General features: G+C 40.0%; 1 protein-coding gene across 1 annotated transcript in view; it reads right to left on the bottom strand.

Annotated features, from left to right (window-relative positions):
• anos1a (anosmin 1a) overlaps nt 1-19,392 on the bottom strand; it is a 36,856-nt gene extending 17,464 nt beyond the window's left edge. The window contains exons 1-3 of the mRNA XM_017698989.2: nt 19,004-19,392; nt 12,369-12,416; nt 1,066-1,128 (exon numbers count right to left, since the gene is read on the bottom strand). Of these exons, the coding sequence (XP_017554478.1) occupies nt 1,066-1,128; nt 12,369-12,416; nt 19,004-19,174 (282 nt within the window). The 5' untranslated portion in view covers nt 19,175-19,392. The remainder of the gene's footprint in view (nt 1-1,065; nt 1,129-12,368; nt 12,417-19,003) is intronic.
• Nucleotides 19,393-25,857: the final 6,465 nt, after the last annotated feature.

Here is a 25,857-nt window from a genome sequence, read left to right as displayed (position 1 = left end):
AACTTTGTTAGAACTATGCATTCCAGTAGGTATTGTTCTCCTGGTGTCTGCCATACCCATTCATCATACTGCTAGATAATGAAGTATGATTCATCATTCCAGAGAACCTGTTTCCACTACTGCAGATTCCAGTGACTGGAGCTTTATACCACTCCAGTTGATGCTTGGTTTTAAGCACAGTGATCTTAGACCTGTGTGCAGCTGTTCAGCCATTGAAATACATTTCATGAAGCTCCCAACGAACAGTCTTGGGCTGTTCTTCTAGAGGCAGCTTAGAACTCAGTGAGTGATGCAACAGAGGATAGATGATTTTCATGCACTTTGTGCTTTGCTCTCCATGGTTTACTGCTTCACGGCTGAGCTGTTGTTGCTCACAGCCACTTCAACTATATTTCACAAAAACAAGCAGTTTTTCAATGTAACCTGCTGCCATATATATGTATTTGTATTATTGATGCACTGTAATTTAATGTAATTAATGGGTTCTATATACAATGTCAAGTTTTAACAATAGTTAGTTTTGGTGCTATATAGAACCCATTTCAAAAGAAACCCTTTAAGTATTTAAATGTTTTTTTTTAGAATGTTTAGTTCTATATGTCTATACAACTAAAAAACCCTTGAAGAACCTGTGAAGAACCATCTTTTTCAGGAGTGTATCTTATATTTGTGACCATTGTTTAAAAGAACACCTATTGTTCTCGTGATTTTATAATCATGTAACAGGAAAGGAAAACCACAGCTTTGCCAAAAATAAATTCGGATTAAGAAAATATATAAATAAATAAAAATCCCACTTACATTTATAACAATCACAGGATTCACAACAAAGGTCAACTTGAATTTCATCCAAAAAGAGCTGCAATCTAATTAAGGAAGTTCGATTTTGTTTGTCATTTTGATAATGGGAACTGACTCATATGGTAGTGAAGTCTACCAGTATTGGAAAATAGATGATCAGTGGTATTTAGATAACAAAGACTGTGGACTGAGCTATAATAGAGGATTTTTTTTCTCTTACTAAGAGCATCCCAGAAACAGTGTGAAGAAAATTGCAGCTGATACCTCACACAGCTCCCGACAAGGTCCGTCCTTTAGTTCCCAGGATTCCTTGCATGGCTCCAGGCACTGTGAACAGACAGGAGAGGTAAGACAGGACTGCATTAAAGGGACCACATCCTTATCTTATCTTTTTTTTTCACCTGAGGTTCAACTGGTTTGTTGAGGAATGAATTAATAAATCGGGCAAATAAACTGTAACTGTGCATTAAACTGTATGAAAAAGTATGTTCTCTGTAGAGGATGTGTTCATTTATTTTCACAAAATCGTCAACAAAACATGCAATTTGACCACAGGCACCTACACCTTTGTGCCATCATGCCTCACTGAAAAAACTAAATGGGTACAGCTAAACTGATATAGGCTGAAGAGGCAGATATGTGTAAAGGCTTTGGCTTTTGTGGCATCACAAAAACAATGAATTCAAATTCAGTTGACAGTTCAGTTCCATATAACTATGTCGATCACACTGACTGGCAGTAAACAACAGTTATTATTGACAATTATTTAACAAAATAAGAGGAAATATGATTTTTTTCATTATATGAGCTCTTTGAAAAACCCAGATGCTGAGAAGAAATTGGCAAAGAAAAGGTTTTAAAAACAGCAGCCCATTCAAGAAGACACGACACAATATCTGTTGCTTTGCTAAATGCATTTTTCCCCCTGTTTTGTCCTTACATGCTTTCTCTTCTTCAGAAAAGAAAATCCTCTTCATGAGCCTTCAGCGATATCCGGCATTTGCATTTAGCAATGCAAATATACTTTTTATTCTTGCCTTAGTAACATGCCTTGACATTCTGCTTTCTCTTTTCTCTCTCTCTTGCTCTCTCTCTTTCTATGTCTCTCTTTCTTTATCCTTGTTTCCCTCCTACTTGTCTCCAGTGTCCTCTATCCTGTCTCCCCTAAACTACACTTCCTCTCCTGCATGAGCGAGCAGGGCCTGGGCGCCTCGGGGGAATTCACATTTCCAATTTCATGCTGTATTAATGAGACACAGCAGTCACTGCACCACAGCACCACACTGTGAGGGAGAACACGAAAAGTATCCATACATCTATCACTGATCTGGGACTACTTTTCAATAGAGCCCTACTAATATGAAAATTTTTAGCAGATGATTTTAAGACCATAATTAAGTACGGTCTGGAATTAAACAGACTCTAAGTGGCGAACCGTCTAATACGACTCAACAAGTCTGAAATAATGCTTCCCACCAGTCTTGGCGGTTTTACTGATTAATGTGCATTAGCTCTTATTTCTCATTTTCATTTTTATTGAAAGGGGAATGCCATCAATTTCTTAATTCAGCGGTGGAGATGTAAATATAGGCATGCCGAATGGGTTGATGTGAAATGGTTTACTGTAGAGAAACTTATCAGCTCATTTACAGTGGTGGTGATAGGAACCAGAGGTTGCGATGTCTACAACACAAATATAGCCGAAATGACTACTGATGTGTTTTTTGCTAAAACAGTGGTAAATCTAAAAAACGAAGTTTTCTTTCGGCTCTGCCTCCCTGCATGTGCCTCTTCGCCATCAGTGGATTTTACATGTCTAAGCCAAGACCTTCTCATCATAAACAGTAAAACAGTAAAACAATGTCTCAGGCATCATAACAATTTCATGTAATAACTTTCTGTGAAGGAGCTTTTAGGTGTAACAAAATCTTCAGATATCTGGTTCCTATCACCACCACTGTGAACAACTCTGACTCAGTAAGTTTCTTTAGAACTGAGCATTTCACATCAAACCACTTTGAGTGACTGTTTACATCTTAACCATTTTAATTATGCAGAATTTTGAAAGATTGGTGGAACTGCCCTTTGAGCTAGACAGTTCCAGCATACTGGAATCAAACCATCAAATTCTTAGCTGTGAAATATAAAACAATTCCCTAAATAACAGTCTGGTATTCTAACAGCGTATATATGTCGATAAGCTTTGAGCTGAACTCTGGTGTTTGGACTTCATTATCACAGTCATGGCCACTGTAGATCAGGGAGCTGTGGAGTAATTTTTAGCATTATGTCAGTATGTAAACAATATCATCAGCATTAACAGTGGGATCGATCAATTACTACTGTGTCATAAACATCAAATGATATTATTGACCAAAAAACATATAAATTGGGCCTTATTTCCATATGTCCATGCCCAGAGTTGGAACATAAATCACAGCTCGTCTCTTGACAGTACTTGAGCATATTTTTGAGTTAAACTGAAAGTATGTAAATTAAAAATGATAAAATCACAGTACTTCTATGTGAACTGACCTCTAAACAAGTATTCTACTTGTCAAACTCTTGAGTAGTGTTCGATGGCGCAGGCATAAAAGCAGCAACTATAAAGTAATCAGTGAAGTAGTTTTTCAGTTCCTACTTGAGTAAATAACTTTATCTAGTAATAATTTTCTATTAAAAACTTTGCTAATATTCAAGTGAACCTTCACTGCAATAGAAGCGGACCTACACTTATTTGAGTACATATGAAGTACTTAAGTAGGAATATTTTGTACTCTTTCCACCCCCACCCAGGTGTAATAATAATAATAATAATAATAATAATAATAATAATAATAATAATACATTAAAGTGCTTCTAAAGATCATTAAATGAGAATTAGTCAATTAGTCATTGAGAAAGTATCCCTTTGGTCTTGTAAGATTCTTTTTAGGATGTCCATCACTAAACAACTTGACCCGCCAAGGATTTCTTAGCAGGAGGAAGTTATCTTTGGCTTCTGCTCAGTAGGGTGTCAGAAAACGTCCATTTATGTGGTACGTTTGGGTGTGTGCATATGCATGCATGAGCATGGTTACTGCATATGCATGTACATGGGCTAAAAGAAACAGTTCAGCAAGACAAATCAAATCTGCACCCCCTTTCTCCCTCAAACCTCAGCCAAGTCATGTTTAGTGTCTTAAGTTTGCTTCTTTAGTTTTACAATGGAGCTACAAGGCTAATGTAGCTAACAAGTAAAAGAAGCTTGACCTGAAACCGTTTTGCTCATGTGTTTTTTTGCGATTGCATGATGTTTTTGATGAAACAGACAAAAGTACTACTGTTTTGTTGAGATTACTTAACAATTACTTAAGAATGAACAAAGTTTAACACAGATGTGTGATGATTTAGGTATGCAGTGTGTACAGCGCTAATCAATGTACATATCAAACTTATGTTACTTACTAGCTACACTAGCCTTGCGGTTCTAGTGCTAAACTAACTTGAGACATCAAACATAACTTGGCTGATCAGCTACATTAGTCCAGGGAAAAATTCAGATTTTTCAGTTTTTTTGGAAGACTTTTTCAGAAATCCACGTTATCGATTTTATTCAGTTAATATTATCTCTGCTGTCGGAACAAAACCTCGTATGTCCATTTTTATCATTTTTCAGTTTTTGCCATCATTTGAAAATGCCTGTTGCCCTTAACATTGTGTGTAAATTTCATGAAGCATGGACCAAAAGAAATGGCCTGTAAAGTTATCATTCGTGGAGATACAAGGTTTTCTTCTGACAACAATGACATAACTGATCCACCATTCAGAATGGTGGCTTTTCCTATGACTCTTTTCTAGATGGGTGTTTCCATGACTTGGGTGCCATTTGTTTCCCACTGGTATTACATTTACAATAATATATCTCCAAAACCTTAACTTTACAGGAAAAGGAAGATTTTTCCCAAATAATTTTGGGCCATGTCTTTTGGTCCAATTTTCACATCACAAATAGAGAAACAAGGTTTTCTTCCAACAACAGCAATATATCTAAACATAAATGACATTTTGAACACAAGCAAACCTTGATCACAACATATGTGCATGTTTCAGATGAATAAATTAAAAAGTTTAATAAAATCTAAAGCAATTAGAAAACAGCATTTCTGGCTATTCTAGTCTACTATACTGTGAAATATAATAATTTAAAAAAAGCTTTCTAAATATGCAGATTTTTTTGCAGTAATGTGCCAATCCATTTTACATCTCCTGCTGGAACAATACTTTTTAATGAGACTTCCATTACAGGTTATGATAAATGTACATTTTATTGTGTCCCACAGCACTCAACTAACCCTGTTACGAGAACACACTCCACCTAAGAAGTTACATGTTGACCAAGAAGGTTGCATAATCTGAATATTCATTTTGTAACTATCATGTGAGGAAGGAAAGTATGTTCTCTTATTCTTTCACTGATATTGTGATATTGACAGAGTCACTTGGAAAGTCTACCTTGCTCTCAATTTATAGACTGAAATCAATTGCCAATCCAAGCAAACATACTAGGTTGCACCAAAATGGCCCTTGGGCAAGACTCCTAATGCTACATTCACCTTCCTGTGCAACGTGATTAAAGTGTAAGTAGAGGCTGGATAACTGCCTCTGCCAAATGCCAAAATGTAACCCTGTTGCTTTCAACCCTATTACTTCTGTAAGCCATTGTCAGCAAAGAAACATTGTAAAAACAATCAGATATGGTTCCAGAGATGGTTTACACAATTTTATAAATTGTTAAATTCATGTTTTTTTAGATTAAATGTTGGAAAAATAATTGTTACAAAGAGTTACAAGGGCTAAATGGAACCCCAATTGTGAAATCATCCAAATAACTTCATAAATATCTTCATACACATGACATACTTCTTCACACATTTGGGGAATATAAATGAACTGACTGCTAATATCTAAACCATTAAAGTATTTGACATACCATGAAAATTGAGAGCATTTAATTTTTCACCAACCTATTCTTTTAACTGTGTTTATGTATTCTAGAGCTAACATTCTGAACAAGTACAAGAATCGCAAAAGCCATTTATCTCAGATGGCAGTGATAAAAGTTCACACCTTTTAAAGAGCATGGGAGCAAGGTTTTTCTCGGGTGGCAGAGCTGTTGGAAACTATGAATAATAGCATGGAGGTATGGCAGCACTGAGAGGGAGCGCAAGGAGCCCATTTTATGGAGCTCACTGCAGCCAGGTCCCAGCTGAAAACGCCGAGGGGCTGATTGTTCTAACCATACAAAACACCCTGGCAATCCCCGCCACTACAGAAATGGGGGGATATGCTGCTCCCTGCTCACAATTCTCACATACATTAACCTCATAAATATAGGAACTTTCTCTTAAGGCACACTGGACATGAATAGAAATGTTTAAAGGTCCTATATTATTGAAAACCTAATTTTCCTTGTTGTTTTTTAAATAAACAAGGTTGATGTAGCATGTAAACAACATTCACTCCTCAGTCCATACAGTTCACATATGGAAACTAAGCTGAAAAACATGCCTTTTTAATCAAGTGTTCCGATGTGTCAAAAAAGATGCATTTACAGTCAGTCTATGGCAGTTTAACTCCATACATTCATACTGAAATATGAGAGTGTTTAAGTCTGGACTGCTTTTTGAACTAAGTGCAATACAGGACAGTCAATATGAACAGAGATCTGTTCCTATATCTAGAAATACAGCCATAATTTTTATCAAAATCCCCCAAAATGCCATTTTTGACCACTTTCAGCTAAAATACACAAAATTTCAGTGCATCCCTTTTGCCTTTAAGATACAAGAAAGAAAGAGAAAAAACAAGAAAAGAAAGAAAAAAACTTCTTGAGTTAAAACAAGAAGACTAAATAGGAACACTACAAAGTGTCAAAATGAGAAATAGTGACTAGAAAATGCTGTTTCTGTCCTTCAGCCACAGACATGTAAAAGTTTTAGGAGCAGCAGATAAACAGTGAAAAAGTTGGCCATGTAGCCAATAAACAAGTGAGTAATCACTGCTTAAGTCCAGTATCAAGATTAGGCAGAACAACCAAGATCTTCCCTAGCATGGCTTTGACACATTATGTAAGGTTCCCCTCTGTGTAATTTTAGAAGAACAAAACAGTCCCATTAAAAATGGGTCCAGTTTGTAATACATTCTTTTAGCATAGAGTAGCAGTACTCAGGAAACATGGGTTGATTAACTTTATTAATGGCAATTAAATATGATCTGATGCCATGATACATGGAAAACTTAGAAAATGGTGGACTTGGAATATATTGTGATATTGAGTTTTATCAACACTGGCAAGCACTATAGAGAACCCTTTTAGTGTACTAGTCCAAACTACAGCTCTAAATTGCTAATGCAGGTTGGGATGAAGAATATCAGGAATGAATGCCATAGCTAGAGTCAGCCATCACAAATCACACCTTAACAGATTGATGCTTTTTCACTGCTGGGCATGGCAGATGCTCTCATTTTGAAAATCATAGACTTTCTAGCGTTGCCCTTCACTGCCACCACAAATGCACTAAATTTATTATCGTAAGTGTACTGTGCAATCTGTCCTATAAAATTTAGCTTGTAAACTGCATGGTAGAATTTATCCTCTTCTGCTCAAGCTGCACAGAGGCCCATTCTCCAGGATTTCAAGCACTATTCATAAACCTCTCATATTGCAAACAATTGCTTGCTTCGCTGCACCTCGCATTCAGGACCACGATCTAATCTATCAAACTCAGAGCAGTGCTTGGCTAACTCTATGGCTCTCCCCACTTGCACCAAACAGCCTTATGTGATGCATTGCACATTTGAAAAGGGGAAAAAAAGCCTCCACTACAAACCTTCACTATTAATCACCCATACTGGTCCAAGCCTTTGCCCTCAAAGAGTTGAAAACCACTGAACCAAAAAACACAAGAGTGCAGTGATCACCTTTCTAAAAACCACCTATCAACTCATGCCAAAGCTGGTCTCTCCGCTTTCACATGAGGCCTTGCTAATCCGTCCGAAAGCTCCTGAAAGCCCGGTGTCATTATTATACCCCAGCGCCGGTTAGTTTTCCGCCCCATTTCAGACGCAAATCAAGCATTCCTTTCCACCCTGCAAAATAAAGGTTATTTAAGAGTGGTGGACAGGGAGTAGGTTTTGGGAAAGAGGTTGCCTTGGGCCAGCTCCAGCTAAGCCCATAAGAATCACTTGCTTCGTATTTAATGCAGGACAGACTGCAGTTTCCCTAATCCTGGCCCTGGAGTGCCTCTACACAGCACGGTTTAGTATTTTCTGTTATCTGTCTATTTCCTGTTACCTATTCCACTTATCAGCTCAGTACCAAAGCCTGTATGCTAAATTATTTTACATTTATAATATTGGCAGGAGGATGAGCATGTATGAACAGCTGTAATTCATTTTTACATAGTTATTTATGTTAATTTTTCCATGTCAATAATGTTTCTTTATGACTTCAAATTAAACAGGCAGTTTTTGGTGCTGTGCTTTGGACTGTTATTTGTAAATGAACTCTCTTCAGGTGGTCTCTGCATTGTGCCCTTAAAAAAGCAGTCTAAGATGAAACAATTCAACAGAATTGGATGGGGTTAAACTGCTGTAAGGTGAAAAGATGGATATACACAAATGAATTCCAAACGGGCTGTTTTTGCAGCTTATACTTAATGGGATTTACCAATTGTCCAAGGTGGAGATTCCTTTCAAACAGCTGATGAAGTTATATTTCCTAGTGGGAAACTCAGGATTCAAGATCAGTGTTTTCCAATCCAGTTCTCAGGGTCCCCACAGATGGCCCAAACTTTTACTCCAATCTAACTCACAACAAACTGGGATGAAGGAAAAATGGGGACCATCTGGGGGGCCTTGAGGACTAGCCAGGGAACCACTATTCTACATGATCCAGATGTGACATATAACGCCACCTTTCACCTTTTTCATCCATGAAAAACTGGCCCTGAATATGGAAAACAATGCCTGATGCACTTTTGTGTCCTTTTTAGTACAGAAAGAAAAATCAGGATACATATTTTCCAGACTTCTATGCTTCATTTTTCTGTTTGTTGGGCATATCTTCCAACAAGCACCCAGAAGGATTTCGGATGAGTTGTATTTACTAGTTAACCATCTGGTGTGTATGTGTATGTTTATAAAACCTTCAGAGGAGCACCTAAATGCAGCATAAAATTCCATACATGGCTTGTACATACTGTACATACTGGGGAGCAAATGGTACAATGTTTACAGACAATGTTAAAGTTTTATTTCCAAAAACCAAATGAGGAACATTTTGAAATCTTGAAAAGCGATAAAATACAGTGAAATTCAGACTCAGAACCACTGGACTATGTAAAGTGTGGATGGCTGCTGTATTTCCAGAATGGGAACTTTATGGACGTTTAAAAATAATTCTTAAATTTAATGTACGTTAACACAACAAGATTTTATATCATTTCTACTTATCTACTCATCAGGAAATGTTCACTCAAAAGGCCAGGATTTACAAGGCTTCGACATGACAGCGACATCTTCATTTCAGAAGGTGAAATGAAGACATTTCAAGCCAGGGCAGCTGTTTCAGTGGAGTGTATCCAAGTGCATAAGCCTTCATCCTCCAGAGTTCTTGAATGAACCAAACCGCTTCAGCGCTGACCATGCATAATGCTAAAATTTGGGTGCGGGGCAAAGCATTCACTCCAGCGTTTGATGGCATGCCCAGCTAATGCCATAAGGAGAAAGAGAGAAAGAGCGATCCAGTCTTTGTCTGCGGTTCTTGTATGAACAAACTGCACTTGCTTTAGGGGCCTTCCAGGCCTACCGTAGTACTTGCATTGAGAAGCTCTGGTTTCCCAAGCCTTGCTAATTCACTTAGAGTGGCCATAATTGAAACTGTGGGCATGCTAATCGCAATAGCTTACACTCATGCCTTTGTTCTTATGACTATAAAGACATAGCTCGGTGTCGCCTCATTGCCAATACTTCAAACTAGAATTAAAGTGGCCGACAGCATTGTCATGGTACAGTAATTATTTCCTTGACATTTAAATATGGAGCGCTAAAGGTTACTGTCGTAGACATATAATAACATTCAAGAGCAGATCACCCACAAGCTAGAGGGTTTTTCTTGTGCTGTTAATTATCCTACAGCCCTTCTAAATTGGTGAGACTCTGGACGTGTGGCCTGCATGCTAATCCCTTTGGAGTGTTCTTCATCCAAGCACTGTCTGAGTAGGTCTATTGTGTGAGAATCAGAGGGCATTAAGGTTAACAGTCAATTTGGCCTTGTGAAGACATGAATGGGGACAATTCGTTAAACTCCCGTTTCTGAGACTGAAGCTTTGAATAGAACAGACAAAATAGAACATCTAAAGAAGTTTGGTTTTGGCCATCCTGAAACAACATTTTTGGGCATATGGACTGCTTGTAAAACCCCAGGGGGCGACGACCAGTATTAGTGATTTGCCTACATACACAAAATACCAAACAGCCATCAAGAGACATTACAGTAAACAATGTCATGAGAACAAAGACTGCCTCTTGCTTTGTGCAAGCATGCGATGGCTGCTGATGCTGCCAAGTCGTAGCCTTTAATCAAGCCTTCAGACATAGATGCTTTGTTGTGGGATTCTGCCCAAAAACAGTATGACTGACATCTAGAGGCCTAGCACACCTGAACATAGCAAAGGAGCCACAGGCAAATCTTTAACTTCAGTACAAACCACTTGCATTACACAAGGAAGCTAACCTTAACCACAAAGCTTCCAGACAGAGGCTCATAAATAAGTCTAGCTCAAATCACGTGAATCAGGCTGAGTCGCTTTCTACTCACTTACTAATTACTCTCTAACTGCACTTACTAAGAGCAAAACGGTGCCTAATTGGCAACAAAGAGCTTTTAATTTTCTAATTCAGGAAGCTACTTGAGGTAGTAATGCAATTAAACGGAGTCTAATAGCTTTGGCCCAACCTACTGACAAAACCTAACAGAGTTACTACTGACACCAGGGCTTTTAAAAGCTGATTGGTCTGTGGCTAGTGGACCGCTAAACCAATAAGAGCCTGGTACAATGAATAGTGAGCGTGCTAAGGGGACTAGCCTTGTTTAAAGTGAATGGGGGGGCACTCTCTAGAGAATGCTCTGCAAATCTGTGGAACAGTTGGCCAAATGTTTTCATGGATAGAGCGAGAGAGGTCGAAACCCCGGCTGTTCCTGTAAGTCAACCCCGAGGGTGATCTGGAAACACGTGCTACACCACTCCCTGCCATATGCAGACATACATCAACACAGAAAAGCCCTAAAAGCCCTCTTTGCCTGTGCAGGAGCAAACAGTCTGTTTAGGCAGTTAACCAAGACATGCACAATGCTTTACATGAGCTAGAGCTGTCAGGGCCAGAGGAGGTGTTTCACAGGGTAGCAGTATAAGAACTTAAGCCAAACGCTGAATTCTAGCTCTACCATGTAATAAGTGTACTGAAAAATTCATATTTACTAATTGCACACGCTGATACTAATTTTAGCTTAAAGATATTTAAACGTATGCAGGGAAGCAGGGGCAAGGGAAAAACTAACCATCTTGCATTGCACATCAGAGAGAGAGAGAGAGAGAGAGAGAGAGAGAAAGCAAATCAGAAAAAGAAAGAAAGAAAGAAAATAGGACATAAGTAAAAAAGATAAAGAGAGACAGATATGTAGGGAAGCAGGAACAAGGGAAAAACTAACCTCATCTGGTATTGCACATCAGAGAGTGAGAGAGAGAGAGAGAGAGAGAGAGAGAGAGAGAGAGAGAGAGAGAGAGAGAAAAGCAGAGAGAGACTGAGGGAGAGAAAAGAAAAATGAGAGAACAAATAGAGACAAAGAAGAGGGACAAAGAAGAGAAAAAGACAGAAAGAAATAGAAAGAAGGAAAGACAGACACAGAGAGTGAGAGTGATACATACACTATAAAGATGGATAAAGTCAAATAGAAGCAGGGAGAAGGGAAAAGAGAGAGAGACAGAGAGAGAGAGAGAGAGAGAGAGAGAGAGAGAGAGAGAGAGAGAGCGCGCTCAGCATTTCAAACAGTGCGGTATACTGATGAGTGTGGAAAAATCTGTGCTGGCATCATGTCAGGCGTATACCTCTCTGCTATGGGCACAATACTGTTATTTAATTACAGGGCTGCTGCAGAATGTTAATCTCCTCATTACAAAAAGTGGGTTGAGCTCTTTGCTGAAATTAGCATTTTGCCTCACAGTTAAAAAACGGACCTGCATAATGTGCATCAGACCACACAGCAGCCTTTCAACTTCATTTGTTTCAGTCTCATTATATTTGTGACCAGGAGCTGAGCCCCTATATCACAAATTCATTTCTGTATGAAACCCACCCCACGTACGAATAATGGCTCCAAAGCAGGAACTGACACACCGATCTCACTGTGATGTATGATGTCGTTATCGGAGGCATGTGAGCGTACCAATGTTTTAAAATGACGGATCTTCACTGGCTTTATGTCAAACGACGACGTAATGACATGTAATTTTGACAGAAATTACCTTTGCACATTGCTTATGGCCTTGGCACCAGCCTAGGGATCCATTACTCTGTAGAGGGAGAGGGAGAGAGAGAGAGAGAGAGAGAGAGAGAATGAATTGAAAATAGTGCCGCAACCTGTTACAATGAATCATATTCAGAGTAAACATTCGTTCATTTGATGCGAGACAAACCATGGAACATGAATTACAGATAATGTTAAATTAAACCACAAATATTTAAATATATTCATGACATACAATTTATTATTCAGGTTTGTCATTATATACAAAAATGTACAGTGTATTCAAACATAGTGTTGGGTGATATGATGAGTTATCCTTTAATTAAGTATGCTTTTCTGAGTAGATCATCAGCAGTGCCAAGTAGAGAGAGCCTGTAAACAAGAGTAGCCAGTGTTTCAACAAATTAAAGTAATAAATTGATGTCTTAATAAAGTATTGGGCCACCAGAACAGCCTCAACAGTCCTTGGCAGAGAATCTACAAGCCTCTGGAGCTCCTATAAGTGGGTTGAGACTTGGAAACTGTAAAGGCCACAATATGCTTTTCATAATTACTCATTAAATCATTCAGTGACCCCTCGTGCCCTGTGGATGGGGACACTGTCATCTTGAAAGAGGCCGCTCCAACATGAACAGAACTGTTTCATCACAGGATAAAGGTGATCAGTCAGAACAACTTTGTGGACCCAAACTATGCCAGCAAAATGCCACACCCCCCAATGCATAACAAAGCCAGATGACCTCCTAAGTGTAGGGGCCAAGCGTTCAAGTCTGCATCATTCTCTTACACACTCGCCCTCTTGTAGAGAAGGCGAGTGTGTAGTGAAGTGACACACTTTCTTCCACATCTCTGTAGATCTATTGCCCAGTAATGAGCCCTCTTTCAAAATCTCTTTTCTTTTTGCTATTTAATCCAGAATCAAACCTGTTCAGCATTTCTATACATGAAACAGAGCATTGTAGGCTGTTAAATTCTTAATTTGCATTGTATCATGCAGGGCACCTGTCTGGAAGAATCTACCCTCATTGTGATTTTCCACTCGTATATTCAGGTTTTTTCTTTATCACCCATCCTCAGTTTCATAAAAGTTTTCCAGTGTTTTTCCTACTGTTCCTTCTTAAGTATCCTATTATGTATTAATAACATCTTGTTTTAAATGTGGCACTTCTGATTTGCTGATGCAGTCTGCCAGTTCCAACTTGCTCCCAAACCTCAGAATAACTCAATTTAAAAAGAAGTATCATGATGTCGTAATTTGGCAATATTGCCCACCATCAAAAGTTAGACCTATGAGTCTGAACCAGGTATATACAAAACATACTGGTACAGGACAGGACCACCTGCATGGCACCAGCCTAACCCTGAAATTAAGTCCAACCTGACCGCCCTCCTCACTTCCAACATTAATTTCATAACACATCAGTTTATAAGACAAATATTCACTCAAAAAATTGAGCATTTGTTTAGATCCTCCTATATTAACACAGCTAACACAGACAGCCCAGTAGGCCTGTCTCAATTATTACTAATTGCCTGATCATAATTATTTTACACAGTTGTTCGCTTTCACAATCATATGTTTAAATTGCAAAACAGAGTACCAATTTGGTGCATTTAAAAAATTAAAAACAAAAACAAAAAAAGGTTCTTCAGGCTGGTGCTATACCACCTTTAGAGGGCAGTGTTGAGAAACGTTCTTTTATTTGACTAGTTAAAAGCTAATAATAAGCTGTTAATAGCTAGGAAATTAGACAGTTAATTAGCCTATTGGGACACCTAATTTATTCCTTTATTAGCTGCATGTAATGTACAAAAAACACAAATTAAAAATCACAATTACCTAGATGGCAATTAATCGTCAGCTAAAATTTCACGACTGTGACAAGCCTATACAAAGGTTCAGTTAGTCCACACTGTAAACCTCTCACCTGCTCTGGCAATCCCAAAAGTCTGTTTGCACAGCAAATCTTGGAATGCTCTTTAGCATGTTGAGAACTGTCATAGTGTTTTGCTCCGTGGCCAAATACAAGCTGTTCTTTAAGGAAATTTCGGCTTCTGGCTAGTCACGCAAAGTTAAGGACAACAGGGTTCCACTAGCTCAAAAACAAAAACGTAATCCTCCAGTTCTTATACCGAACTTCTACATGGGCGTTTTCTGAGGGATTACATGCCTCAGTATGACTGGCATACATGACTGTTGGAAAACAAGCTACACCATGACAATGTTGTTCTGCAAGCACGTTAAAGCAACCGTGGCCAACATAAGTCAAACATATCTATTGTGACTAGCGAGGTGGGATCAATATACAGTGCCTCAGGCAGAAGCACGATGTAGCTCGCGTGTAAGTGAATCTGTGCCTGTGGTACTAATGTCAACCAAATCTTTTCCATTTTATGTAAAATTTAACAGAAGATGTATTCTTACTCTCAGGTGTGATGCATATTTGCTCACCAAGATCATGTGTAGAGCTCTGTGTGGTCTCTTTTCTAATTGCGTAAATCCATAAAGTGTGATGAATGGAGCATGATAAACTACCACTTTCTATCAAATGATCAAACAATCAATAGTCCATTTTGGTACATAGAAACAATGAGGAGATGTCTAGAAAGCCCATAAACTGCCAAAGCATGGGCCAAAAATGGATCACCTTAAAGCCAGGCTAATTTCCCCAGCCGCTGAGCAGTATTGCCCTTGAGACCTTCATGACATGAAGATGTGATGTTTCATTCAACCAAAGCCTTTCAAATAAACCCATGACCCTAATTTCCAAGTCATATCTGAAGAAGGAGATAATTGACAAAATGGCTCTTCTCCCAACTCGACGAGTGGGTGCTGGAGATGTGGATACCAACACAATGATCCACAATGATCAGCACATATCAAAGGCATTCATTCTGAGCGAGCCAAATGCTTAGACTGTAAAGGCTAGAACGCAGGCAGACAACGGTGCCTGCTGTTTGAATAGAACCGCGTGGAACGATCTGAACAGTGGTGTTTTCAGCACTCCCACAATAAAGAGCTTCCATCCTCGTTTCACTTCTTGATAACATCTCCCAGGTCATGGGCAGCTTGCTGAGCTGAAGAGAGACGTTCAGGCACAAACGGAGATTGATGCGCTCAGCTTCCATAGACCATACTTTGATGTCTGGCTCAGATAGAAGGAGGAGTGTCACATGGTTCAAGAAAGACCATTTAAATAGACGTTCGCTGTTGAACGGATGTCCTTTCAGGTCACTGTGCTTGGCTCTGAGAAGAAGCTTTAATTAAAATGGAACTAGACTTGTTTTTCTAAAACATATGTATTGGGGTGCGTAGCCTTTGCTGGCCTTCATTAGCTGACAGAATTAGAATTATTATTGTTTTGGTTTAGAGGCTATAGTATATTTTTGTAGACAGAATGGAAACTACAGCCAACAGTAAACCAGAAGTAATGAAATGGTCATGTTCTATGAGAAGTTCCTCATGTTACATACATTGTTTTTATCTTTCCATATTGAGTCACGATGGCCTAAAGTTACACAGAAACTCTGTGTCCTCAAAAAAAGACAGAAAAGGTCTGGCTGATCATTATAGGCTTAGCTGTCTGTCAAATGGAAACCACATAAATCAAGATAATGGTTCCAAAAAGGGATGAGTATGGATGTAATCACAATAACAAGCAAGCATCTTTGAGTACAGATATGAAGCACTGGAAAGCAGAAATACACAAGGACAACATTTTCTCTGCAGTTGTGTGCAAAAGAAAATCCCCAGACAAAAATATGTTTTGTTTTGAGTGAAAAGAAGTTATTACATCCCCTATAGTGAAGCTGCAGTGCATTTTATGCAAATATTACAGCACAGTTTGCATTTATTTGCAGAATTTGACATAAAACAAAAATAAAACAAAATATTTCACGTATATTTTGCACAGGCCACATTTTAGTTCCTCAAATAAACGTAAAAGTAATTGTGTATTAAAATGTGCAGAAGTTTGTTCTCTGTAGAGGACGTTTTAACTTGTTTTGTGAAAACAATCAATTTGAGCAGGGGTGCCCTGACGTTTGTATACAATTGCAAATGGACATTCTGAGTAGGGGTGGGCACTATGATGATGTGAATCCTTATTGTGAAGTGATATCATTCGCAAGTTTTCCTGTTGGTTAGGAGTTCATGAGTTAAGGAGAAGTAATAACACATTAAATTAACTATCAGTATAATTATCATGTGATGGAGGAATCAACCAATCACGTTTGGATTTCCAGTAGGCGGAACCAATTTACATGAGAAAAAGCTTCATGTTAAACATGGAATGTCTTTTAAAAGCTTCAAATGTCTGTGTTTCATCTAGAATGGACAAAAAAAGTTCATGCGACTGGACAAACTACTACAAACCCATAAGAATGCTAGCAGAAGTTAGCATTATTAAAAAGATGGGTTTTTAGTTGTTTTGATTGCTTTTTTTTTGGGGAGGCACTTTTTTATAATAGTAATGAAGTGCATCATAAGAATATCTGTTATCCTTTAACTTGAAAAGGCTCGTAAAAAACTGCTAAGATATTAACATGATGTCAGACTCTCAAATTACTTTAAACATGTCTGTTTCCAAAATTAGTTAAACAGCTTGCTGTCCACTTGCAGAGACCATTGTGGTTTAATTTCTTAATCTGAACATAAATGTGTCTGAGCTGAATATCAAAGCCCATACGAGTGGCTTTATTTGAATCAGTTTACTGAAAGGGGACAGTAGCAACACTATACATATTGTACACACCGTGCTACTCTTATTGCTATGAAAAGAGACACTGCATTCACACAGGTTGTGATGCTTTATTTCCCAGCTGTTGTTGGCCACAGCCACGCCGTACACAAGCAGAGATTTTCTCTCTAACAGCTCGCTCTCTGACCCAGCTCACATCTCTTTGTTTGCATACTTATACACATTTCCCCCAGGAAAATTCATAGCCCTGCCCTCTACTATAAGAGTCCACAGCACAATGAACCAAGCGCAATAAATTCTAAAGAGCATATAACCGAAAACGAACACGGCAACGCGTATCATGAAAATGCTACCGCAAGTTTTTATTCTGTGCTTTTTTTTTCTTTTTCATTTAATTTTTAAGACACATAGATGTACATCCATATGCAAAAGTTTGGATGCCTAGGTTAAGTGACATATTTTGTTGATTTCCTAAGCGAAAATAAGTTAATACCTCCCCTACAGAGAACACACTTCTGCGCATGTTAATGCACAATCACTGTGTATGTGCTGAATACATATTGGGGAAAATAATAAATAAATAAATCGTGGCCCGTCCAAAAAGTCATAGCACATTTAAAATATATTTTCCCCAATGTGTTAAACACAGCAAATACACAGAAACCGTGCTCTAAAATTCAACTGACTGCTTTCAGCCACAAGAGCATTAGTGAGATCAGGTACTGATGTTGGATCATTAGATCTGGAGCACAAACTCCACCTCCAACTCATCCCAAAGGTATTGAATGGAGCTCAGTTTCTCTAGACAGCATTCGTTCTGCTCAATGCTGAGGGGCTGCATACCCCTCTAGCTGACACTCGCCATTGTGACCAATGAGAAAACCCATTTGACTGTCAACACTTTTCTATGGAGATTATACAAGCTGTGTGTGTGTGTGTGTGTGTGTGTGTGTGTGTGTGTGTGTGTGTGTGTGTGTGTGTGTAGTTGTACATCAGTGTCAGTAATGGGTGCATCATAAAGCAGACATTCACTAGAAGGGCTTCCTGGATACCTTTAGACGAAAAGGCTATTAACCAACATGCAACCACAAAATAAATGACTTCACTCATGACAGCCCACTTTCATTCCAAAAAATCATTTAATACAGACAGCGCTTCCATTACAGTGTTTATGATGCTGTAAAATAGCAGTAAGCCGAACAGTTATTTTACATATTTTTATGCTATGTAGCCTACATAATTCTGACTGCTTTAAATGATTCCACCCCATGCATGAAAAACAGCAGTTACTTTAGATGCTTTCATTTCAGCGGTTTTTATGAGGCTGTGCTTACAAGACAGCAGTTCATTTAATGGTTTTGCTTCATGGGGTTGCACACAACATTAATTACTGTAATGGCTAATTTAAATGGTTTTCCCTTGCATATAAAGCATTACCTGACAAGTTACTTTAAATGGGGCTCATGCCTCAAAGCCTAAATGAACCTACAGTTAGTCGAACCGGTTGCTGTAAACGGTTTTATTCTTGCATACAAAGCAGCACTCACAGTTACTTTTGCCATGTAGCCTATACAAGACTGGAGTTAGGGTGGGCCATTCTGTCAACTTTATAGATATACCGTATCTTTGAAATACAGTAATAGAGTTTATATAGGGATATATGTACTCAATCATATAATGCCCATGAAATAGTGGTGTTCCAGGTGCAAAGCAGATTTTTACGCACTTTACAAACAATACCCAGGACCTGACAGTTAACACTAACGTAATTTAGGATAAAATAAATAAAGTGGTATATTTGGAAATGATCTCTATCAGTGTTGCCCATCCCTGCCCCACACATATAACTGAGCAGGCAATCTGCGTCCTGCTTCCCAGCAGAAGGACCAATGTTTACACACCCACACACACACACACACACACACGCACGCACCTGGAAGTGGCTGGCTGTGAGCGCGATGCGCGTGCTGTGGAGGCTCAGGCACCTGGCGGCGCACCTGGTGCGGAAAATGCCGCCAAGCGCCGAGGCTGAGTCCGCCTTCCTTCCCCAAACACTGCTGCAGCCCAGCAGGAGAGTAATCCACACGCACACGGCGCTCTGCATGCTGCGACCGGCGAAGAGGAAACGTCCGCAAAGCGCGAGAGTTAAAGTGGATGTGAGAGAGACGGAGAGAAATGAGCAAACTTCAATCAGAGGAGCAGAGGGGGGGCGGAGTCAGCGCAGCGACGACGCACGCGATTGGTGGAGACCTGATGCGGGGCACAACGTGAAGCGTGAATCGCAGCTAATGGTAAACAGTAATTCACAGCAGGAAAGCACCTACAGACTGGACGGAGAGCACGAGGTGGCTTTTCACTGAATCTTTAGGACATTCTGTTCGTTACGAAGAAGTATTGCAATTCAGGTGTCCCTGTTATGCATATAGCAGAGCACAGTATGATCCAAACTTACATCTGTTCTTAAACATGGCAAAATAAATGTATTAACGCAAGACGAGCTGCATGGCTCCTGACTCAAAACATAGATGTCCATATCTACTTGCTTTGGTCTATATGTTCCCTGAGTTTTCTTGAGCAGAAACCTGAAGAAAATATTCACTGAGTGGTCCTATTAAATCTTATTAAATGCCTTAAGGTCACACATTTTAGGTTAAACAGAACAATCCAACAAGACAAGCCAACTTTGTGAATAAGCCCATGAAAATTTCCATCCATCCATCCATCCATTTTCTAAGCCGCTTCTCCGTCAGGGTCGCGGGGCCATGAAAATTTCATTTCATCAAATGAGAACTGTTAGATCTGTGTTCTGTGGCCTTTTCCCTTATCATACTGAATGTAGTTATTGGACATTAATGAGTAAATCTAGTCTGACATCCATCCTTGATTTAGAATTTTAAATTATAAACTCACACCATAGTAATCTCAGGATTTTTGACCTCTCCTTTGAGATTAAATGCCTCATACGTTTTGCAAGACGTTGTTGCAAAGCATAAGAATACAGCATTTGTATAGACACCGTAATCCAGTTCTCATTCAAATTCAGTTTTGGTCAATTCATGTAAAATGGGACCCTTTTGGGGGGTCCATCAAAATCACACCTTCAACTCAAGCAGTACTGGTTTCACTTCTAGGTGCACCCTTAAAAACGGGCTCTTTAAGGGTTCTTTAGTAAAGTCAAGGGTTATATTCAGAACTTTGCCAAGTCAAAAAAACATTTCAATGCACAGTTATTTGTATGCTTAAATAGTTCTTCTTTATGAGGGAAACTTGTAGTGTATGGTTTCATATAGAACCTTTGAGAAAACTGGTTCTATATGGCACCAAAAAGGGTTCTGCTGAAAGGGTTCTGCTACCTATGAAATCTGTTGCTTTTCATAGTTACCTTTCAACAATCAAAGCAATACACTTATATTCAGCACCCAAATGTCACTATTTAAGCGCTGTGCTACTAAGCTGTCCCACTTTACCTGAACTCACCCTATTATCAGTGTGGCTATGTGTAAGTTTTATGTGTAAGTCAGGTCCTCTGACAAAATTCAACCTTTTGTACTGATGAGGTTCAGGCAGAGAACTGTTGACTGCTGCCCTCTTTTGGTGACACAGATTATCACACGCTCAAGCAGCTGGTTGGAGCAGCCTGTCTCCAAAGCCACACATGGCTGATAAAGCTGTTAGATAATGATGTTCACTTACATAATCTGCCATGTGTACAGAAATGAACTTGTTAATCTAGAAAGATAGGAGTGGAATCTTGAGCCTCTGGAAGCCGAAGTTTCCATTCACCCGATTAGACTGCAACGTGCGTGCTAAATGTATGGCGGGCCTATGGAGCAGGCCATTGTTTATTTGAACTGTTAAAAGGCTAAGTGCCTGTGGTAAGCAATGCTGCCAAGCAATGCACTGATTTTCCATTCAGCCTCAGCTGTGGTGCTGAAATACGGCCGTATGTGTGTGTCAGACAGAAACCCCAACAGCCCAACTGGCCCGATCCCAAACCTGAGCCCAACTAGTGGAAGGCAGGAAACATCCAGGGAACCCCACATCTATAAACAGCACTTTTCACCGGTAGCTTAAAAAACAACACATTTTTTTTATGTGCAGGGCAATTAAAACAACCACTACCATACGCCATGAGGTATCTCTCGACGGCCTGGCACCGTTTCCTTTGCCCAAGGAATGGAGCGAAACATGACGTGTAGGAAACCATGAGCGAAATCCTTCAACGTTTCTCACTCCGGCATGTGAGCTGCCGTTTCACAAGGACGGGAGAGCCTGGGGTGTTAACAAGCCTGCCGTTCTCCTCCCTCTCGAAAGCCTGGGCATTTTACGAAGCGGTGAGGCATCCCTGGTGCTCCAGCAGCTGCTTCATCATCATTTTAATGCTCCGTTTTACAGGTGGGGGATTCAGAATGGGCTCTCTCCATCAGGCAGAGGTGACATCAAGCGTCTATAATTAGCAGCAGCTGATTCACGACCACAGTGTTATAGCTTAAGGAGCTCCCAGCAAATGTGTTTAGAAATGGTGGTTTTAAAACTTGGAATTCAGCCTACGTTAGTTGAGGTTTTGTGGAGATGGTTCTAGGACCATTGTAGGCCAAAGCCTAGACTAAAAAAAACTTTTCAGTGTTGCTTGAGCAGATGTCACATTTTTGGACATAAATGGCCAGTTTCCCAAATGAAGACTAATCCTAGATTTTCCAACAGAGATTTACCATTGACTCTGCAATTTAGTATTCAGTAAGACTAGACTTATTCTACGCTATGGGCTAGTTTGCCAGGTATGATAGTCCTGGACTAAACTTCAGGTTCAGTGGTGAATCTCCAGTGAACTTTTCAGTCTACGATTAGGCTTAATCTAGGTTTGTGAGACCTATTCTTATATGTGCAAATATTTGACATCTTCTTATCCAACATATCTTCTAAAATCAAGGGTATTAATAGCATTACTTCCCCCTTTGCTGCATCAGAAAAAGCTTTATCATAGATGGACTATTGCTAAAGATTTAATTGCATTCAGCCACATGAGCATTAGTGAGGTCAGATAATGATGTTGATGATTTAAATCTCTAACTCATCCCAAAGACATTGGATGGCACGCCATAACTCCAGAGAGCATAGTTGCACTGCTCCACAGCCCAATGCTGGGGGACTATAGACCCCTCTTGCTGATGCATTGGGCATAGTGATCTTAGGCTCATGAGTGGCTGCTCCAGAGTGTCACATGCTATCAGCATTGCTTTTCTACAGAGATTATTCAAGTTGTGTATGTAAAATGTGCCTGTGTCAGTAATGGGTTTGCTGAATTCCCTAATAAGAAGGGGTGTCTGGATACATTTGGACATTTTAAGAAACTGGCCCTTGGTGGTCTAACCCTTACAAGGTGAAAATGCCTCTCAGTTCTCCTAAACAAAAACGTGTCTTAAATGCTGCTGTCTGTGTTTCTGCCACATAAAAATAACTGGCTGTGAAGCTCTAATGGTCTCGTTACAGCTGTGAATGTGTGCGTGTGTGTAGGGAGGAAAGACCATAGCGGTGTGGGGTCTTCTCGAAGCAGCAGATCCCCCTCCTGCTTTGTGGGGAAATGCCTGCTGCCCATGGGGAAGCCTCGTAAAGCAGGATCCGGGGGATCCTCACTGTTTATTTGAGTTATGGGTGGAAAAAATGCGGAGAGGGTCACCTACGTCAGCCTTTACTATGAGAGTTTCCACTGGCAACATGTGTTTACCTGAATAAACAGCTATAAATGGTGTTATTTTGGGAAGAGTGAGAGAACTTTTGTGGTATGTTCTGGAATGAGCTACTGTGGGTCTGACGCTGCATTCAAGAATGATAGATGGAACTTTTAAATTATATGAAAATAACTGGACTTGCATGGGAGTATTTGATATGTAAAACTGCCAAAATATGCTTTTATTCTTAGTGAAAAGTCCAGGCCAGACATTTAGCGCTGCTCCCATGTGAATTAGGAATGTTGGTTTCATCTAGTGAAATTCTAAGCGATTACAAGACACTGAATTTGATATGAAGAAATCATATCAAGATGTGAAAAGGAGTTCTGGCACCAGGAAATCCGAATATGCATTTTAAAAGTCCATTTGCATTTAATTTATCCACTAATGTTCAGTGTGGTTTTATGTGCCAAAACAGTTATAATTCATCTGCTAATAAGTCATTGACCAGTTTCCAACCTGTTTTTGTCCTTCAGTGCTTTTCTGGTGCTCTGTCTTTAAGGCTGATAAACGTGAATGAGCTTTGTTCTGATTGGCTGCCCTGTATTGGGCATCATTTAAAAAGCAGTCCAGGGTGAAACATTGCTTGTGACTTCAGTATGGATGGGTGAGGCTAAACAGTTGTAGGTTGAATAGGCAGATATACACCAGTCATAACATTACTAGGCATGTCATTATGAGCACCTCCTTGTTTCTACACTCACTTTCCATTTCACCAGCTCCACTTACTGTATAGCTGCACTTTACAGTTCTACAATTACAGACTGTAGTCCATCTGTTTCTCTGATACTTTGTTAGCCCCCTTTTACCCTGTTCTTCAGTGGTCAGGACCCCCTTGGACCCTTACACCCTCACTATTTGGGTGGTGGATTATTCTCAGCACTGCAGTAACACTGATATGGTGGCGGTGTGTCAGTGTGTGTTGCGATGGTCTGAGTGGATCAGACACACTACCACAATGTGAATGTTACTGCAGTGCTGAGATTGATCCACCACCCAAATAGTACCTGCTCTGTGAGGGTCCATGGGGGTCCTGACCACTGAAGAACAGGGTAAAAGGGGGCTAACAAAGTATGCAGAGAAGCAGATGAACTACAGTCTGTAACTGTAGAACTATAAAGTGCATATATAGTAAGAGGAGCTGATAAAATGGACAGTGAGCTCAGAAGCAAGGATATATTAGGGCATAATGTTATGCCTGTGGTGAATTTCTGATATGAATTCAAAACAGACTTTTTTGTTTGCATCTAGACTACATGGAGGAATGAATAGTATGTTTTGAAACTTTAGTAATGTTTATATGCTTCATCAAACTATTTTATTTTGCAAAAATCAGTAGAAAGATCCATAATACAGACCCATTAAGGATACAGGATGTCTGACGGCACTGCAGTAGAGCAAGCTGAGTACTTCAGGAGGTGACAACAACAAACATCAGTCACTTTCACCACTCAGAGAATTCTGACTGGAAGCATCACTGTGTAAGTTGACAATGTCACTCAAAGGATACATTCCAGAGAATGATCGGAACAGCTCAACAGTGCTCAGTTTCCATCAAAAGAGCAACTTGGCACATTTCACTGTAGGATCGAGGTTCGTCCTCCAGCACGTAGGACACTCAAGCCATAGCAGCTACAGTGGGCAAATCTATTGTGAGAGACCATCATAATGCAAAAGAATAGGTTCCTGAACAGGACAGCATGTCTGACTGGTAAGGAAAGCAGACCATGAGAGTTATTGCTATGGCCTAGATGTTCTGTGTGGTGTAGCCCCATATGCTCTTTCCTCCATATGCTTCCCTTTTTTATACATACTCTGCATTGCCAGAAGTATTCATTTACCCATTCAAATCATTGAATTCAGGTGTTCCAATTACTTCCATGGTCACAGGTGTATAAAACCAAGTACCTAGGCATGCAGACTGCTTCTACAAACATTTGTGAAAGAATGGGTCACTCTCAAGAGGTCAGAGAATTCCAGCGTGGTAGCGTGATAGGACGCCACCTGTGCAGTTGTGAAATGTCCTCGCTACTAAATATTCCACAGTCAACTGTCAGTGGTATTATAACAAAGTGGAAGCAATTGGGAACAACAGCAACTCAGCCATGAAGTGATAGGCTGCAAATGACAGAGCGGGGTCAGCCGCGACAGACCTCCAAACTTAATGTGGCCTTCAAATTAGCTCAAGAACAGCATAGAGACCTTCATGAAGGGGGTTTCCATGGCCAAGCAGCTGCATCCAAGCCTTACATCACCAAGCGCAATGCAAAGTACCAAATGCAGTGGTGTAAAGCACCGCCACTGGACTCTAGAGCAGTGGAGACACATTCTCTGGAGTGACAAAGCACGCTTCTCTGTCTGGCAATCTGATGGAGTGACTGCATTGTGCGAAGTGTAGAGTTTGGTGGAGGGGGGATTATGGTGTGGGGTTGTTTTTCAGGAGTTGGGCTCGGCCACTTAGTTCCAGTGAAAGGAACTCTTAATCACTTGTAGGTAGTTTGACCAGAGGAGGATGGGTCCCCCCTGGTGAGCCTGGTTCCTCCCAAGGTTTCTTCCTCAGTTCTGAGGGAGTTTTTCCTTGCCACTGTTGCCTCCGGCTTGCCCACTGGGGGGTTTCTGTACATTCTGTACGTTCTTACAGTCCTGTGGAAACTTTGTCTTTTCTGAAATCCTGTAAAGCTGCTTTGTGACAACATCCGTTGTAAAAAGCGCTATACAAATAAATTTGATTTGATTTGATTTGATTAATGCTTCAGCAGACCAAGAGATTTTGGATAATTTCAAGCTCCCAACTTTGTGGGAATAGTTTGGGCACGGCCCCTTCCTGATCCAACATGACTGCACACCAGTGCACAAAGCAAGGTCCATAAAGACATGGAGGAACGAGTTTGGTGTGGAAGAACTTGAGTGGCCTGAACAGAGTCCTGACCATAACATGATACACCTCTGGGATGAATTAGAGCGGAGACTGTGAGCCTTCTTGTCCAACATCAGTGTCTGACCTCACAAGTATGCATCTCACTCAAGTTCATATGTGTGTGAAGGCAGACGAGCGAAT

Source organism: Pygocentrus nattereri, chromosome 12 (assembly GCF_015220715.1).
Source record: "Pygocentrus nattereri isolate fPygNat1 chromosome 12, fPygNat1.pri, whole genome shotgun sequence".
Lineage (NCBI taxonomy): Eukaryota > Metazoa > Chordata > Actinopteri > Characiformes > Serrasalmidae > Pygocentrus > Pygocentrus nattereri.
The sequence above is the reverse complement of the archived record's forward strand: the minus strand, read 5'-3'. Positions and strand labels throughout refer to the sequence as shown.